The 20,194-nt window shown below is 42.5% G+C and overlaps 1 protein-coding gene across 1 annotated transcript in view; it reads left to right on the forward strand.

The window, feature by feature from the left end:
• NCF1 (neutrophil cytosolic factor 1) overlaps positions 1–19,560 on the forward strand; it is a 32,120-nt gene extending 12,560 nt beyond the window's left edge. The window contains exons 3-11 of the mRNA XM_044287583.1: positions 1,747–1,822; positions 4,650–4,815; positions 6,536–6,594; positions 12,757–12,879; positions 13,059–13,166; positions 15,337–15,454; positions 15,971–16,072; positions 18,435–18,571; positions 19,282–19,560. Coding sequence (XP_044143518.1) covers positions 1,747–1,822; positions 4,650–4,815; positions 6,536–6,594; positions 12,757–12,879; positions 13,059–13,166; positions 15,337–15,454; positions 15,971–16,072; positions 18,435–18,571; positions 19,282–19,406 — 1,014 coding nt within the window. The 3' untranslated portion in view covers positions 19,407–19,560. The remainder of the gene's footprint in view (positions 1–1,746; positions 1,823–4,649; positions 4,816–6,535; positions 6,595–12,756; positions 12,880–13,058; positions 13,167–15,336; positions 15,455–15,970; positions 16,073–18,434; positions 18,572–19,281) is intronic.
• Positions 19,561–20,194: the final 634 nt, after the last annotated feature.

Raw genomic sequence — 20,194 nt, forward strand, 5'->3', positions numbered from 1 at the left:
ATTTGCATTAAAATTTAAAAAACATTTCAGTGAACTTGCCAAAAGTTGACAGTCGGCATGGTTTTCCAGGAGGTTGCATGACCTAAACATTTTCAACAGATTTATTAATGCTAAACCCAGCAAATGTACAACTTTTGGCACAAATCTAAGCCTTCTCCTAGCAGGCATATCTGTATTAATTCTCTGACATTAGGGCGGTGCAAAAGATGCCAAATTTATCAAGACGCAAACACATCTTAATACACTGAACGTAATTCACTTCATCAATCTCTAGTTTTTTATTAGATTGCTGTATGACATCTGCCCCCATGTTTCTCTTGTACATACATGTACAAGTAGGTTATAAGCTGTGACATTTGCTTTATTGGTCTGTACAGTGCGCTAACTTCAGCCTCATAAAACATGAAGTGCAACAGGCAGGGCTCTGCAAGGCTTTATCACACCTAATTTGGCACAGATGAGAGATGTCATCATGTCGTCTTGGCACGCCATGCCTTCTGTGTATTGAAGGGCATTTGGTAAATGCTTGCCATGCCATCTTAACACTTCTAATTTTCAGGATAGATTTGACATAAATTTACTTAAACAATTTTTCCAATTAGTTTTTGTCATAATGTTATGGTTTTATTATGGCAGCATTAAAAATGAAAAAAGATTATATGATAGTTTATAAGCTTATGATCTCACATTAAAAAGGGTTCTGTAAAAAATATAATGTAACTTGACAGTCGCAAAAAATCCATGCAATTCAGATTTATTTGTGCAGCTATGATGTCACAGTCACAGCATGACTCAGATTGTATAAGCAGCTCACAATTATATGTTTTTAGAGTTAAAAATAATTCTGTAGTCTGATCACTGTACCTGGCTTAAAGCCTAGCTTGTTATCAGTAGGCATGTGCACTAATGCATAAACTCTAGTATCCCTGTAAAGTCACTGAGGTTCTGTATCTATCTATCCATGTTTAGTATGATATCTGGTTTGAACATGTCATTGATATATTCATGCATCATATGTTTTCTTACGTTTGATTGGTGGTAAGGCAAACCCCTGACCTTTTAGAACCATGTAAAATTTGTTATACTAAGTCCTCCTAAGTTAGCTTTGATAAATTCTCCTCAAAGTGTTAAGATTCTTCTACAACGGTGACTACAAGATGTACAGGGAGGTGTTAGAAAAGCTGCAAGTTTGTCCTTATGAGCCACTGCATGGACAAGCCTGCTTACATTTAGTTCTATTGAAGATGGTTCATACTATATTACTGATCTGAAAACACACAGAGGCCAGAAGTGCTCACAAATGCAGGAATTTGATACTGATTAATGACCTACCCTTAGGATAGGTCATCAATATCAGATCGGTAGGGCGCTGAGTGCTGCGGTCTCTTCACAGCTTACCAAGCACAGTGCCATACATTGTATAGTGGCTGTGACTGGTAATGCAGCTCAGCCCCATTCACTTGAAAAGGACTGAGCTGCACCCAGGCCACATGATCGATGACATTACTGGCCTAAGATGAGGCCTTAGCAGTCACGGGGCGCTGCAGCCTCTTCTACCTGCTGATCCATTTCTCAGGACCCCTGATCTGATATTATTGACCTATCCTGTGTATAGGTCATCAATATCAAGTTCCCAGATAACACCTTTAAGTCTTATAGGGATACCACTTCCTTGCTGCCAGTTCATGTGTAGGTATATATGTGTATTGAATATATATAACAGGTTGTTATTTTTGTAACTACTAGAAAGCACTGAAAGAAATGTTCCCTATTGAGTCCGGACAAATAAACAAAGAACACAGAACAATCCCTCATTTGCCAGGTAAGTCTTTGTAAGACAATGATTCCATTGAATGGAAGGGTATTTATCATTGTTTATTGGTGTAACCGCCCTGACACTGTGTGGGGGTAAAAAAAAGTGTTTTTCCTATTAACAAATGAAAAAAACAAAATGAAAAAAGTGTGGGATTATGTTTCATCTCGTGACATTTTACAGCAACTACAAGATCACAAACACTCCTCGAATGCAGACAGATATAATGTCACATGGAAATTCATACATTTGAAACCAGGAGTATGTTACGACACAGATCAACATTACTAAACATTAAAAAAAAGAATATATCACTCAGATACCCTTCACAGAATTAGGATGACAATGTCATTTTTAGATGACATTATTTGATGTAAAGAGGACCTGTGAATGTAACGGATCTCCTGGCACCCCGACTGGGTACCTCCGTTGATGGATGCTCCTAGTGCTTCCCGAGGGCTCCAAGCACTCCACTTGACACCGTAAGCACTGCAGACCCCACGAACCGCCGCAGCTTGATTGGGGTCTCGCCGTCTCCTACCCACCCTGGACCTACAACAAGGCTCCAGATTCCAGTGAGTGAACCTCTTCCTTCAGAGAGCAATGCAGGAACAAGCTCTTAAAAGAGCTCAGTGATTATAGCCAGGGGAGTATACAGCGTATAGCATTCCCCAGTGTAGATACAGCCTTTTCCCCCCACACATGAGACGAGGCTCTATGTTGAGGGTAAAACAGGAACTCTTTAATGGGGCTAAATGTCAGCCTTTTATGCAGGTCCCAGCAAGGGACACTCCACCTGGGGACCTTGTGGAATACTGAGACAATTTATACATTAGCCAATCACATGCATTTACAGTATAGAAACACTCCCAGCAATTGTACACAACCCCTCCCCCCTCTGCCCGAGATATAATTACCAAATACAATGGGCTCTGTCTGTGATACAATTACCAAACACAATTAACAAAACACAATAGGCTCTGCCTGTGATACAATTACCAGACATAATGGGCTAACTTAATCACTCACAGCAGAAAACAGACATTTTTCCCAAAACACAGAGAACACCTCCAAAACCTCACAATATCCCCATAATTTATACATCCATGGATAGCTCTGATCTGGGCGAACAACATATCCAAAAATCACCCAGATCCGAGCAGGGGCTCCCAAATTCCATGGAAGTCACATTTGGCCGACCGCAAGCACAGCCCCCCTGCCCAAAACAGTTCCACAGATCTAGGCTGTGCGGCCGGTCTATCCTCTCCTTAAAAGTTAGTATGGGCCATAATTCTGAGGCAAGAGGCTGGCAAACAGGCCCCTCCAAAACCCAGTGGCGAGGCCAGCCTCCTCACAGTGAGCTCTCCTGACATGATTGCTTTACTTAAAGGGGTTTTTCATCCTTTAGATAATGATATCCTATTCCGCGGATAGGTCATCAATAACAGATCAGTGGCTGGCCGACAGCTGCACTCCCATAGTCTCATCCTATAAAGTGAAATGCACTGTGGCCTCAAGTGAATGAGACCAACTGCAGTTGCTGGCACAGCTGAGTGGCCATCATTTGCCGACATGATGGGAAAACCCCATTTAACCTATACAACACTTTCTATTTTACGCATTCCGAATCCTAAATTTATGATAACCCTATACATTTACATAATAAGCCCAAAAAGGAGAAGTGAAAATGTAACTGAACCATCTGTCATATTTTCATCTTTCAAATTCTTGTCTGTATGATAAATTGAGTTTCCAAAGTGTTAATGACAAAAAGTGACCGCAAATCTGTTATCCCTTCTATGCTACTATCGCAGGGGGTAACAAGTAATCGTGGGGCTCAATAGCAAAACTTGAAATGGGACCACTTTCAGCAACATGTTCAGAAACGCCTATGATTGGTCTCTCTAATGCACACGGCTAAAGCACATAGTGATGGATGTCACAATACAGGGATAATGCACATAGTGATGGATGTCACAATACAGGGATAATGCACATAGTGATGGATGTCACAATACAGGGATAATGCACATAGTGATGTTACAGTACAGGGATAATGAAATAGTGATGTCACAGTATAGGGATAATGAACATAGTGATGTCACAGTACAGGGATAATGAACATAGTGATGTCACAGTACAGGGATAATGAACATAGTGATGTCACAGTATAGGGATAATAAACATAGTGATGTCACAGTACAGGGATAATGTATACTGAAGTCACAGTAAAGGGATAGTGCGCACAGTATTGACATAATACAAACAGTGATGTCACAGCACAGATATAGTAAAGACTATGATGTTACACACAAGGATAATCTACTCAGTGATATTACAACACTGGAATTATACAAACAGTGATGTCACATGAAGTATAATATACATATGATGTCAAAGTGCAGGCATAATCTATTCAGTGATATTACAACACTGGAACTATACAAATAGTGGCCACATGCAAGCATAATGCACATATGGTGTTACAATACAGGAATATTGTAGGGGTGTCAAAGTACAAGCAAAATGTAATGTAGCACAGAAGGGCTAATGCACAAAAAACTAAATAAGCAAGAGACCCCATAGTAAAACTTAGAATGTGGTTGTATTAAATTTTCCATGGCACTTTATATACATTTACCACTAGCTGCACCTTAGATCTGAGTGGATATTAGCCCCCTAAATTGTTGAGCCCTATAACAGCTGCTATGCCTGTTACCCTGGTAGTTACATCAATGCTACCACGCGTCGCTTATGGTGGGGAGTTTTAACTTGACTGTAACAACAAATGCAACGACAATAAAATCTAACAATAAATAACAATGTTGATTGTTAGCACCAAAATGGTTTGATGGCCTGAAGTCCACAGAGAACCGACAAGTCACCCTGGCGGATTATTGCTCATCCCTACTCAGCCTTCCACCTAAGATATCTCGTTGCCCCCATGTTCTCAACTTTTTCAAGGTCAGACCTGATGATGAAAACCCCACAGCAAGCAGCAAGTAAGTATAATCTATCATTTATAACACTATGCAAGCAACAAAACTCACATCTTTATTTGTTGCTGTGTACCAGCTATTAGAAAATGAGTGATTTATTCAATTCTACTTGAACTACTACTTATTTTCTGTTGACAACAAATACCAGGTATTCTGTCAACAATTGTTTCATCTGCATATTCAGAACTTATTAAAGCTATAGATTATGCTTGACTTGTCTGGTTTTTTATTTTATATATAATGTACAGCCCAATAATATATATACCATATATAAATTGTATATAACAGTATATATATATATATATATATATATATATATATATTTTTATATATATATATATATATATGTATACACACACAAAGTGGCATGCAAAAGTTTGGACACCCCTGGTCAAAATTACTCTTACTGTGAACAGTTAAGCAAGTTGAAACATAAAGATGAAACACACTTCAACATTTTAAGAAATATCAGTGTATTATTTTGGTTTTGTACAATTTTACAGTGAAAAGGGGAAAGGAGTACCTTGCAGAAGTATGGGAACACAAGGAGATTTGAGCGCTCAGATAACTTTGACAAAGGTCTCTGACCTTAAATAGCCAGTTAGGGTTAAGGTTTGTTCACAATCATCATTGGGAAAGGCCAGGTGATACAAATTCCAAAGCTTTAATAAATACACAGACTCCTCTACCCTTGTCCCAAAAAACAGCAGCCATGGGTTCTTCTAAGCAGCTCACACTCTGAAAATGAAAATATTTGAGGCTCACAAAGCAATAGAAGACTATAAGAAGATAGCAAAGTGTTTTCATATTGCCATTTCCTCAGTTCAAAATATAATTAAGAAATAGCAGTTAACAGGAATAGTGGATGTCAAGAGAATGTCTGGAAGACCAAGAAAGAGATGGCTTCTCATCGGATTTCTAGAAAGGCAAATCAGAACCCCTGCTTGACTGCAAAAGACCTTCAGAAAACTTAGCAGACTCTGGAGTTGTGGTACATTGTTCTACTGTTCAGCAACAAAATTCAGCCTTTTGGAAACAAGTCCTGTGGACTGATTGAGATTAAAACAGAACTCTTTGTCCTCAATGAGCAAAGGTGTGTATGGAGTAAAAAGGGCAAAGCATTTCATGAAAATAATAGATTCAATGAATTTCCAGCAAATTCTGAAAGAAAAAATAACACCAACTGTAAAAAAGCAGAAGATGAAAAGAGGATGGCTTCTACAAATGCTTAATCCTTAACATACCTCAAAAACCACAATAGACTACCTCATAATGTGCAAGCTGAAGGTTTTACCATGGCCCTCGCCGTCCCCTGATCAGAAATTCATTGAAAATCTGTGGTGTGCATGCAAGGCAGCCCAGGAATCTCACAGAAATTAAAGACTTTTGCAAAGAAGAATGGATGAAAATCCCTCAAACAAGACTCTTGACTGGGTACAAAATTGTTTACTAGAGGTGATACTGGCCAAAGGGAGTGCTACTAAGTACTAACATGCAGGGTGCCCAAAGTTTTGCTTCAGGTCCTTTTCCTTTTTTGTTATTTTGAAAATGTAAAAGATGAAAAAAAATATATAAATAATTTGCTTCCAATATCATTTACCGTAATCTTCAACTTCCTCAACTGTTCACAGTAATAGTAATTTTGACCAGGGGTGCCCAAACTTTTGCAGTATATTTACATTATTATATTTTCAGTATATGTATATTTTTGCTTTATTGTCAGTGGTCGCAAGCCTGAAACTTTCTTGTTGAAGACAGATAGCAGCAAGAAAAATGTGTCTGGTAGGGAAAATTCTATTTCTTAAACATTATAAAATATATTCTTCAGTAAAGTCAAGGCACATAACATATCATTTTTTCACTGCATGATTCTGTATCTTTTACATATAGACTTCTTTTTATGTCTAGTGTTACATACATTCTGTGGGCTGTGATTATAAAAACTTGGCTGACATTTTTCTACCAGTTTGAATGGGGAAGTAAAAACCTAATTACTTACAATGGACTTTGGTATAGTTGTGCACATTAAGGGTGCTGGCACACTGCAGTTCTGACATGCAGTTAGGATGCAGTTTTTTATTGGAACTAACTGAAATTAATTAAATCTTTCCCACAATGCAACACAAGAACACCAGGGTTTAATAAGGCTGCTAAACTGGCTAAATTGAAACCTGCATCCTGAATGCATGTCAGAACTGCACTGTGTGCCAGCACCAGTGGCGTACCGCCCATAGAGGCAGACCACGCCACTGCTATGGGGCCCGCGGCACTGGGGGGCCCGTAGCGCAGATAAGGCCCCGCCCACTCATGACCTGCAGCCGGCTATGCGGCTGCTTTTCTCCCCAGGGCCCCCCCCATGTTTAGCTGAATCGCCTCCCAGAGGCGCGGCTAAGGCCCTAGACACCCGCCCCCCTCTTCAGCGCCGCGCTCTGCAAATACCAGATCTTCCTCTCGTCGGCGTCCCAAATCCCGCGCAGGCGCAGTGCCGGCGATTGCCTGCGCCTGCGCTCTGATAATACGGCTGAGGGCAACAGCTTCAACATCGTCACTGGGCATGCGCCGAGCCCAGTGACGATGTTGAAGCTGTTGCCCTCAGCCGTATTATCAGAGCGCAGGCGCAGGCAATCGCCGGCACTGCGCCTGCGCGGGATTTGGGACGCCGACGAGAGGAGGATCGGGTGTTTGCAGAGCGCAGCGCTGAGGAGGGGGGCGGGTGTTGAGGACTTAGCCGCGCCTCTGGGAGGCGATTCAGCTAAACATGGAGATGTTAGAGTTTTCATATTTAGGCGGGCACGGCACTTCAGAGGGGCACCGTTCCTGCATTTGCATATCCTAAGAATCGATTTTTAGAAGAAAGGACAAGACTGACATGGAAAAGAAGAACACAGATGGAAAAAAGGTACTTTATTAAACATGGATCCATGAGTACCTTTTTTCCATCTGTCTTGTTCTTTTGATTGTGAGTCTTGTCATTTCTTCAAAAAATCGATTCTTATGATATGTAAATGACGCTGTAAGGAGCCCAGAGGGGCGTTATTCTTTCTCCACTGTGCCCAGGAACGCCCCTCTGAAGTGCCGTGCCCGGCTAAATTTGAAAACTAATAACGCCTCCAAGTTCATCTAAATCGCCTCCCAAATCCGATCCTCCTCTCGCTGGCATCCCAAATCCCGCGCAGGCGCAGTGCCGGCGATTGCCTGCGCTATGATAAGATGACTGACGGCACTGCGCCTGCGTGGGATTTGGGATGCCGGCGAGAGGAGGATCGGGGTGTTTGCCGCAGAGCGCGGCACTGAGGAGGGGGGGTGTTGAGCACTTAGCCGTGCCTCTGGGAGGCGATTTAGATGAACTTGGAGGCGTTATTAGTTTTCAAACTTAGCCGGGCACGGCACTTCAGAGGGGCGTTCCTGGGCACCGTGGAGAAAGAATAACGCCCCTCTGGGCTCCTTACAGCTTCATTTACATATCATAAGAATCGATTTTTTGAAGAAATGACAAGACTCACAATCAAAAGAACAAGACAGATGGAAAGCAGGTACTCTGTTAAACATGGATTCATGAAAAAAAAATTGGGGGTAAATTGCTAGTGACAGATTCCCTTTAAGGCTACTTTCACACTTGCGTTCAGAGCGGATCCGTCTGGTGTCTGCACAGACGGATCCGCACCTATAATGCAAACGCTTAGATCCGTTCAGAACGGATCCGTTTGCATTAACAAATAGTTGATAGTGCAAACGGATCCGTTTTGACTTTACATTGAAAGTCAATGGGGGACGGATCCGTTTGAAAATTGAGCCTTACTGTGTCAACTTCAAACTGATCCGTCCCCATTGACTTACATTGTAAGTCTGGACGGATCCGTTTGCCTCCGCACGGCCAGGCGGACACCCGAACGCTGCAAGCAGCGTTCAAGTGTCCGCCTGCTGAGCGGAGGACAGACGGAGCCATACTGATGCATTCTGAGCGGATCCGCATCCACTCAGAATGCATTAGGGCTGGACGGATCCGTTCGGTGCCGCTTGTGAGAGCCTTCAAACGGAACTCACAAGCGGAGACCCGAACACTAGTGTGAAAGTAGCCTAACATGGCACCCCAAATAAGGAGACCTGCAGGCTGCAGCAGATATCCCATGTGACAGGTCACCCCCAGGAAACCCCTAACAGTTTCTGTAGGTCATGTATAAATTTATTTAATGGGGGTGTGGCATGGGAGGAGCAAAGTCAGGAAGTGGGAGGGGCCATGGTGGGTAGTGGGCGGGGTTAAGGGGCCCAATTCAGATTTTTGCTATGGGGCCCAGTGATTCCTATGTACGCCTCTGGCCAGCACCCTTAGGCCACATGCACGAGATGCGTTTTCGGGTGCAGTCACACGGCCGTATGTATTTTGCAGTCTGCAAAACTTGGATCTGCAAAAACTACTGATCATGTCCATGTGATGTCTGTGTTGCATCTGTTTATTGCAAACCCATTGTAACAATGCCTATTCCTTAGTACACCCAAAATATTACTCCACACATATAATATAAATTAATTCTTTATTATTTTAAAAAACAATATATCCTTGCTCTAATGCCCATTCCTTGTCTGCAAACTTGACAAGAATAGGGCATATTCTACTTCTTTTTTTTTTTTTTGCGGGACTGTGGAATGGACATTCGACATTTTTGTGGCCCCATCGAAATGAATGGGTCCACATCCTATCCACAAAAAATGTGGATCGAATGCGGATCAAACATACGGTCATGTGAATGGGGCCTTATATAGGGATGCAGAAAATCTGCACGTTAATACAGTAAGTAGTTGAGATTTTCAAAATATCATCTACACAGTGTGGAAATTTCCCTGCAGAAATTGACTTATGGTGTGGATTTTGAAATCCTCAACGTATCAATAGTGATGAGCGGCAGGGGTAGTATTCGAATTCGCGATATTTCGCAAATATGTGGTAGAATATTCATCATATATTCACGAATGTTCGCATTCAAGATTAAATCTGCAATGTAAAAATCACTTAAGATTATTTTCGTGATTCTGAAAAATATGCAATGTAAAAATCGCATAATGCTAAGTGGGTCAAAAACAAATATCTAGCACTATAGAACATAGTGCTATATATTCGTTTTTTAGAATATTCGTAATTTTTTCCATCTGAAGTGAACAGTCATTGGCCCACAAGCAACTTAAGCAGGGAGAAAGCCTCACTTCAGATGGAAAAAAATGACGAATATTCTAAAAAACAAATATATAGCACTATATTCGATATAGTGCTATATATTAGTTTTTTAGAATATTCTTCATTTTTTTTCCATTGAAGTCTTGATTCCTCCCTACTTAAGTTGCTTGTGGGCCAATGGTTCATTGGCCCACAAGCAAGAAGCAGGGAGGAATCATGTTTTCAGATGGAAATAAATGATGAATATTCTATATAACGAATATATAGCACTATATTCAAAATATTTGCGAATTCTCAAAGTTGCGATATTAGCGATAAATATTCGGAATGCGAATATCCGCGCTCAACACTGCGTATCAATTGTTTGTGTGCATTTTCAGTGCACATTTCACACTGTACCAGGGTCGGTTCTAGGTGAAATGGGGCCCTGTGTTTTATCCTAATGAGAAAGATTTCATAATAAGGATTTGGAGAAGGGGCAGAGGGATAGCAGAGCTGGGAGAGGCTGGTGCTGCTATTTGGGGGTCATACCATGGGGGAGTAATAATGCCCACCATAATGCCCCCCCCACCCAGTCGAAATAATTGTCCTTATAATGTGATAGTGCAAAAAATACCCCCTTGTAATGCCCCCAGTTGAGCTAATGTCCCCATAGTGCCCCCATAATGTGCCAGTATAAAATACCCCTATATAGTGACCCCAGTAAATGCCCCCATAGTGCTCCTCTCCCCCCTCTCTCCTAGTGCCCCCATAATGTACCAGTATAAAATGCCCCATATATAGTGCCCCAGTAGATGCCCTCAGTGTCCCCCATAATTTGTAAGTATAAAATACCCCTTCTCAGTGCCCTCATAGATGACCCCATAGTAGTCCTCTCCCCCCTTCCCCATAGTACCCACCATAATGTGTCCCAGTATAAAATGCCCCTATACAGAGCCCCCATATAAAATAACCATTCTTTGTGGCCTCAGTAGATGCCCCTATAGTGCCACCAATAATAAGCCAGTAATAAGTGCCACCAATAATGTGCCAGTAATAAGTGCCCCCATAGATGTCCCCCAATAATGTGCCAGTAAAATGTGCCCTCATAGATGATCCCCAATCATGTGCCAGTAATAAGAGCCCCCCCATATCATGTGCCAGTAGCCAGAGGACCACCCATCATGTGCCAGTAGCCAGAGACCCCCTATATCATGTGCCAGTAGCCAGAGCCCCCCCTATATCAAGTGCCAGTAGCCAGAGCCCCCTATATCATGTGCTAGTAGCCTGAACCCCCCATCAACATGTGCCAGTAGCCATAGCCCCCCCATCATGTGCCAGTATCCATAGGGCCCCCTATCATGTGCCAGTAGCCTGAGCCCCCATCATGTGCCAGTAATAAGAGCCCCCCATTTCATGTACCAGTAACCAGAAGACCCCCCCATCATGTGCCAGTAGCCAGAGCCCCCCCTATATAATGTGCCAGTAGCCATAGCCCCCCTATATCATGTGCCAGTAGCCAGAGCCCCCCCATATCATGTGCCAGTAGCCAGAGCCCCCCCATATCATGTGCCAGTAGCCAGAGCCTCCCCTATTATGTGCCAGTAGCCTGAGCCCGCCATCAACATGTACCAGTAGCCATAGGCCTAGTGCCTGCAGCCTATCAGAGGAAGGGGAAAGGACACACCTCTCCCTCCCCTGCCCTGCTGCACAGCCATCTGTATTGCTGTCCTGAGGACGGCGATACAGATGACTGGAGATGAGCGCTTCCACAATGAAAGCGCTCATCTCCATGTAACTGTCCTGCCTGCCTATAGTTAGTTGCAGGCCGGCGCGGGGGGGCCCCTAAGGACTCGAGGGACCGGGGGCAATTGCCCCCCTTGCCTCTATGGAAGCGCCAGCCCTGCACTGCACAATGCAAAGGATAAGATCTGGGGTCAATCCACATCATAATATCTCGCTAAATCTACAAGAACATGCAGATTTTAGTGTGGATTTGTTGCAGAAACGTTGTAAAATCTGCATGAAAACTCACATGGAAATTCCACATAAATTTCACTGCTGTGTGCATATATCCTAAAGGTATGGCCAAGTCATATCTGTTCTTTCTCTCCTTTTATGATCCACTTCTGATTTTGGCTTCCAAAACTTCATCAGGAAACCTGTGTGGCCATTCCCTAAGTGGGTTATGCAGTCCCATGAAATGTTCTACAAACAGCTTAAAATGCTATAAAATAACAAAAGAAGTAATGTTTACCGTTTTCATGCTGGTCTTCCACCGGCATCTATCGACCAGTCTCCAGCCGTTGATGACAAGGTGTCTCAACATTTGATCATCGACAACACTGGGACCAACACTGTGGCCAGTGATCTCTTTAAAGTGTACCTCCAATGTTGCTAGAGTTGACATCTCCTGCCAGAATATGGGGGAGATGGAGCTGGCAGATCAGATGTACATTTGACGACACAACTATACAAAGTCCAAAGTCTCTCATACAATAACCGTATGGCATCATGAGCTACTGTAAAGGGCATTGTATGGTTCCCTGGTCAATAATCTGCTGGTTGTGTCTTCTACTTCTGTCAGAAGACAAAAACAACAATACTGGAGACCCCCTTTAAATTATCTTCTTAAGAAAAATAAAATAGCTCAATACACTAATACCTAAAAAGCTACAGTATTTTATAAAACACTATATATAATTCCCTGTCACAGTATTTCACAGGAAACATAAACATGAATACATTTGTATTAAAGATTAATAATTCTAACACAATCTGAATTCTTTTGACAGACATAACAGGTCCTATTATTCTGCAATCATATCGCGCCATTGCAGACTATGAGAAGAATTCCAAAAATGAGCTGTCTGTAAAGACTGATGATGTTGTCGATGTGGTGGAAAAAAAGGAAAATGGTAACCTTATAATAGCAGAAATGAATTATAAACAAACTATAGAAATCAATTCTAGTGTTTGAATAAGTGTCAGTAAGTGACAGTTACTGGCCTTGCCCATTTTTTACGGATATTGCAAATTTAGGTGCAAGCCAGAACTGGTGAAGAAGCTTCCATGCTATGTTTTCTCTCTTATATAGGTTGGTGGTTTTGTCAGATGAAAAACAAGAGGGGATGGTTTCCAGCTGCTTATCTTGAACCACTAGATAGCCCCGATGAGCCTGAAGATCAAGAACCAAATTATGAAGGTGATACAGCACATTATAAACAATGACTTAACTACAAAAAAAATCTGTATACATTTTTACTTTAATCAGTTCAAGACTGGGCCATTTACCCCTTCCTGACCAGGTGCATTTTATGTTTTTAGCACATGTATCTTTGAATGCCATAATTTGATTACATGTTCTTATGAAATTAGTTTTGCACCTTTTTTGGTGATAGCTGGGGCTTTATCTTTGTGACACTTTTAGTTTAGAATTCTTTTATGGAAGTAGTCATTAGCATGCAGGAGGCACGGGGAGTGAGGGAAGCGATGTGTTGGCTTCACTCACCTTCCCTAGTCTTCTTCTGGGTCCTGCTGTGGTTTCTTGACCGCAAACAGCAGCAGGACATAATGCGCTCCTACGTTGACTATGACCTGACGCTGTCTGCCGTCAAGTCACAGTACACAGCAGGACCCGGAAGAAGCAATGGAGTAGTGGGTCCTGGATCTGCGGCGCTGTCTGAAGCAAGCAAGGTAAGTTTATTCATTTATTTTTTGTAACGTCGGATCTGAGGTCTCATGGGGGTCCAATCTGAGGCTGAGTAAGGATTGAGGGTGCAATCTGAGGCTGATAGAGTCTGATTGTGAGAGAGGAAAGCCGACATCCAGCAATCCTACATCTTCTCTTTGGCTCGTAGGCTGTGAACAAGGTATTGGTGGATCGAAACGTTGGCCTCATCTTAATCTTGTAACTGGATGTAAATAAATATTTATTTTACATTTATATTGAGTGCCAGAGTATCTTCCAGAGGGTCTGATTGAGAGCCTGATGGGGGCTGGGGGAGGAGTCTGATGGGGGCTGAGGGGTCCAATCTGAGGCTTATTGGGGGTCTGATCTGAGTCTGATGGGATTGGGGGGTCTGATGGGGGCTGATCTCAGGCTAATGGATGCTGGGGGTGTCTGATGGGGGTCTGATCTGAGGTTAATGGACACTGGGGTGGTCTGATATGAGGCTGATGGAGGCTGGGGGGTCTGATCTAAGGCTGGTGGAGGCTGTGGGGGGTCTTATGGGAGGCTGAAGGAGGTTGGGGGGTCTGATTTTGGGGTGTGATCTGAAGTCAAATTTTCACGGATTAGCAGGTGTGAACCCACTGTGCCACTGACTGGCTATACTATGGATGGGCGTGTCTAAGCAACTACCTGGTTTTCACTAGAGCCTCAGATGGTGAGGATAGACTTGAGCCGTTAGGGTAGTTGCCAGGGGCTACGCCAGAGCAATCCCAGTCAGTGGCAGCTGGTCCAGGCGGACCAGGAGATAACCGAGTAGGTACGAGAAGTACAAGTGTAGTCAGGTGGGCAGAGATGTTACCAGGAGCAACGGTGCAGGACTGAAGGATAAGTCAGACATGTGATCAGACAGGCAATAGGTCAGGGCAGGCGGCACAGGTACAGGTCAGGCAATCCGGGTCGGCAACAGGAGATACAAAGCAAGCAGATAGGGATCAGATGATAAGCAGAGTCCAGGGACGAAGTATAGATCATGAGCACCTGAGAGTATCAGGAACCAGCCAACTCAAGGACCTTGACACTGAGACATCTAGGAAAGGGGATGAGCCACTTAAATACATGAGAGCCAGAGTTGGTCACTAAAGTCACCTGAACTAACCCACACAGCCTAGAGAGTGATGCGCTCCGCCCTTAGAGCAGTGTAACACGAAACCAGCCGAACTCATGCTGTGTCCAGGGCTGAGTGGAAGCTGTGGAGCATAATCCTCCAAAAGCACTAACACCTACAGAAACAGAGCCCAGGGCCACAGCAGAGAAATGGGAAGCACCGACCACAGGTCAGCGCTGAGCGCAGCGCCCGGGATCGCGGCGATAAGCTGGGAAAAAGCGGCATACAGCAGCCGCTGTTACACTAATGAAGAATAGGTGTATGATTTCAGGGTCTTGAGGATTGGGGGTCTGATGAGGGCCTGATCTGAGGTCTGATTATTTTCTTATTTTCCTCCTAGATGCGTCCTATAGTCGAAAAAATACAGTAGTTTGTTTTTTTCCAGATTTTTTTTAATAGTACACTGTGCAACTAAAATACTTTTTTTTTTTTTTTTTAATCAGGAAATAATGCTGATTGTTTTTCACTGTTATTTTGAACTGTATGTATTGTTCCTAGTCAAAACTTTCATGTTTCTCGTATCTTGTGTGCATATAGGTGAACTGCATGTCACCATAAAAGAGTACATAGGAGAGTTAGAGGATGAACTGTCCATACAAGAAGGGGAAAGTGTGGAAGTCATCCACAAGCTTCTTGATGGTTGGTGGGTTGTGAGGTATGTGGAAAAAGAAATATATTCAAGTAAATAAAATTGTTCTAGAAAAAAATTATTATTATGCAGCAAAATAATTAATCATGTGTCTATAATTCCAACTTATTTTAAAGGGCTTCCCATCTTATAAATTGATGTACTATTATTAGAATATGCCAACTATTATCATGAGGGCAGACTAATAGACCTCCCCATTGATGCTGAAAATGAAGGGGGTGCAGTGCTGGTTTAGATGTGCCCATTTAAGTTACAGGTGCTGGTTGCAGAAGTGTCACTGTGCAGAGAAAACGTAGAAGAGGATGCAGAAGTAAACCAGTGGGCTGCCACCTTCATTTTCAAAATCAGTGGGTGTCCCAGAAGTTGTACCCCCACCAATCCTAGTGTGATGCATATCCTAGTGATATTCCATACATTTTAAAGATTGGAAACCCCTTTAAATGCAAGTAAATGTGCTTTATGATTTTGATCACCACAGTTTGTTAATAGTACAACTAATGTTCTTCTTTTTTTTTGGTCCAGGAAAGGCAGCAAAACTGGTTACTTCCCTGCAATATACCTCCAAAAGTCTGGAGATGCCATTTCTGCAGGAGGGAGTCAGACAAAGGGCCTGCCACCCCGGAGGTAAGAACAAGAGAGATAAAACAAGAGAGATAAAACTAAAATTGTCGTTAAAAACATTAGCCATACAGTGGTGTACATAGAGAAGTAAGGGCCCCATAGCAAGGATCAAACCAGGCCCCCCACACAGGACAGAAGGGTTTCCGCCTAAATACCTTTTAAAGACCTTTGGGTCATTTTTTCCACTGCTTCATTTGATAAAAGTTGTTCTTTTAGAGGATAGAGTCTTGACCAAGTTTTCACCCCCTCTTGCCCTGGGCCCCATAGCAGTCGCATGGTCTGCCACTATGGTAGTTACACCCCTTTAGCCATAGCCACCTGTCTGACCACTTTAGTCTATGGTCCAACTGTATCTATCCCATGAGAAGCCAAGTAAGGAGAATGGGAACCAAAAGGGCACCAAAATGGATACTGGATTCTTAGGTTTCTAGCAGTTTACTGGATCATCTCATAGTATCCAATTACCTATTGCCACAGTACAGGATGTCCACTGATTTAGTGCCCAGACTATGGTATGCAATAATGTAATTGTACAGCTCATGGTGTCCAGTGCATTTACCATCTTACCTGTCATTTAGACCCCAAGCACATGACTGTGTCTGTATTGCGCTCCACAAACCACGGATCTGCAAAATATGGATACATTCCATGTGCAATCCACATTCTTCTCTCCCATTACCACAAAGGACTATTCTTGTCCACAATACGGAATTCAGAGAGAACATGGATGACATCAGTTTTTTTTGTTGACCTATAGACCTATAGAAATGAGTTGATCCATGTCACGTGAAATCCGCAAAAATGCGGATTGTACACAAATACAAAATACGGTTGTGTGCATGATGCCTTAGAAAATGTATTACAGGACATTTCTTTAGACCATCTATCATAGGCTGGTCATATAAACCTTACTATCTCTCCGCCAGTCTGACTCCTATGAGTCTGAGTTTCAAAGTTGAAAACACTTTTATAAAAATTCCGGGTGAAAACAAAGCATATGCTAAGACATCACTGTTTGTATTATCCCTGTACTATGACATCGGTGTCTATATATTACACGTATTTCTGTACTGTGACATCATGGTCTGTATTATACTGTGACGGTCTGCAAGAATTATCCCTTTACTGTGACATCACTATGTGCATTATCTCTATAGTGTGGCATTAATGTATTATCACTGTGCTATGACAGCGCTGCAAGAATTATCGCTTTACTGTGCGATTACTGTGTGCATTATCCCTATACTGTGACATCACTGTCTGTATTATACCTTTACTGAAACATCAGTGTCTGTATTATCCCTGTATGGTGACCTCACTGTATTATCATTGTGTTGTTATATTACTGTATTATCTTTTTACTGTGACATCATTGTCTGTTTTTGTTCTATGTTGTGTTTTCAGCCATGGTAACGTGCACCTGCGCACTGGGATGTGCTGACTGACCCCCTTTTTTTCTTTGCAGTTTTTGCTAGAGGGGTGGTTGACTCTGTTTGGTCGTGCACTCCTGATCAGCCTGTTTGCCTCATAGGCTGATTTTAAATTGGCATGAGTATAAAGCTTAGTTTGCTCAGCATGCATGTTGGTACTTGTAGTCCCTGGATGTAATGGAGGCCATTTTGGCACCGAAAATGATAAAAACCATAGAGGGCCCAGCATGTATGCGGAACTTACACCCCCTGAACTTCATGGTCACTGTCATGGCACATAACAGGTTGAACTTAGTGTTAGGTTCCCGTCTTACAGAGATCGCCTTGACGTGTGGCAGACGGGCTCAAATAATTTTGTACAAAATGATTTGCCAAGCATCTCTAATGTACAAGCATAGCATAAGCAATATAATTCATTTTTGTACTTTATTTGGTTTGCAAAGTGCTGTTGCATTGTATGTTTTTGTTCTATCACTGTCTGTAATAGTTATCCCTGTACTGTGATGGCACGGCAAGCATTATGCCTGTGCAATGACATCACTATGTGGATTATCCTTGTACTGTGACATCACGGTGTGCATTTTCCCTTTATTGTCAAATCACTGTGTGCATTAACCCTGTAGTGTGGCATCACTGGGTACCAAAATAATATTTATGTTTTCATTTCCAAGTTTTCCTATGGAGCTGTCTAATTACTTATTACACCCCTAGGGAAAAATTCCAACTTTTTTTTATTGTAAAAATTCTAATAGTTTGGTCTCTTTTATCATAAGATTCAACTTTTATCACAACCAGATACTACTTTACACAAATAATTTCACATTTCGGTGTAAATGAATGTCTGTTGTGTATGTGTATATGACATATATGTGCATGTATGCTTATTTTAAATGTTTTTTGTAAATAATATTCAAAAAAATTAATTTCTATTTCAGGAGAACAATTTCCAATGCTAATAGTATCCACAAGAAAAAACGTAAAGAAATTAGCCAAGACTCGTACAGAAGGAACAGCACGAAGTATCTAAAACAGCGTCAATCTATTACTGAAGCTATGATATCTATGACCATTGGTAGGCACTTACATTTCACTGCATTTTGCCCTGCAGTATATACATATAAAGTTCTTTCGGTTTTACATGGTATAGGTCATCAATACTGATCAGTGGGGGTCTGACATACGGCCACCCGCCGATCAACTCTTTTTACAGCTTACCAGGCATAGTGCCATCCATTGCTTGGTATTGCGACTCAGGCCCATTCACTTGAATGGGACTGAGCTCCGCCTAGGCCATGTAATGGATGAACGTGACATCACAAGCCTAGAACGGCCTCCATGAGTGCTACAGTCTCTTCAAACAGCTGATGGGCAGAGGTATTAGGAGTCAGACCTCCACCGATCAGATGTTGATGACCTATACTGAGGTTGGGCCATCAATATTAGACACCTAGAAAGCCCCTTGAACATTGAGAAACACTTCAACCATTTTAACAGAGACTACAATTGAATATAACCACAAATTGTAGATAAGGCAATTTGTTCAGCAGTCTCCAGAATGGCTGAGCTACAGTGAGTGTAAGCACAGAACAGGAGAGCTAAACCTATACAATGCACGGCAAGAGGCCACATTATAGAATCCAAAGGACATTTTTGTCTCTTACAAAAATCTTCTAAGTCAGCCTCGTCTTGGGAGTCATGTTCTAGAAAAGTGTTCTTCTGGATTCTTGATGTTGTTGATGGCCATGTACAGTAACTATATGTACTGTCGTTTTCTATTTACAGAGGAACAAAAGGAGATGGAAACGACAGCTAAAGCTGAACCAGCAATCCCACCAAGACCAAGTAAAGAACTCATCCTCGACAAATGTTCAGATCATACAAAGAACAAGATCAAAACAGTCAATTAATAACATTTATGCTAGCAGAGCTAGTTGGGATTGACACTCAGCAGTGATAGAAAGAACAGTCGCTACAGATAAAGAGAGATTGATTAGAAATCTCATGTGAACTTTGTTTCATTTCTGTTTTCTTTATTTAAAGGGAACCTGTCACCTCCAAAAGTGATATAAAACTGTCAGCATTACCTTATAGCAGCCCCAGTCTGTTATTGATTATGTGTGTGAGCCAGAAATTCCATAATCCATACTTGAGAAAAATGCTTTTTTAATCTCCATGAGCGCTCTGTTTCCTGTTAGCTTGAAGTCAAGGGGCAGCGGCCTCCTTGCTTCAGATCAAGCAAAGCCCGCCTCTTACCCATCCCCTCTTGACTGTCATTTACATATTTTCTATTCCTTGGGATTGCGCAAGACTGGCGCCTGCACGGTGCACCCCTTGCGACTACACGATCCCGTCTCGGGCTTCCGCAGTCAGCCTGACATAATTTTCTCACTGCGCATGCGCCGGCTAGAATCAGCGTGCGAGCTCGCACCGGTGAGGTATATTCACGCTCGTGCAAGCACGCACGCTGATTCTTGCCGGTGTGCGCGCGCCGAATGTAGCCGGCGCATGCACAGTGAGAAAAATATGCCAGGCTGACTGCAGGAGCCCGAGACGGGATTGTGCAGTCACAAGGGGCGCACCGCGCAGGCGCCGGACATGCGCGATCCCAAGGAATAGAAAATATTTAAATCACAGTCAAGAGACGACGAGAAAGACGCGGGCTTTGCTTGATTTGAAGCAAGGAGGCCGCTGCCCT

The sequence above is a fragment of the Bufo gargarizans genome, chromosome 3 (genome assembly GCF_014858855.1).
Source record: "Bufo gargarizans isolate SCDJY-AF-19 chromosome 3, ASM1485885v1, whole genome shotgun sequence".
NCBI lineage: Eukaryota > Metazoa > Chordata > Amphibia > Anura > Bufonidae > Bufo > Bufo gargarizans.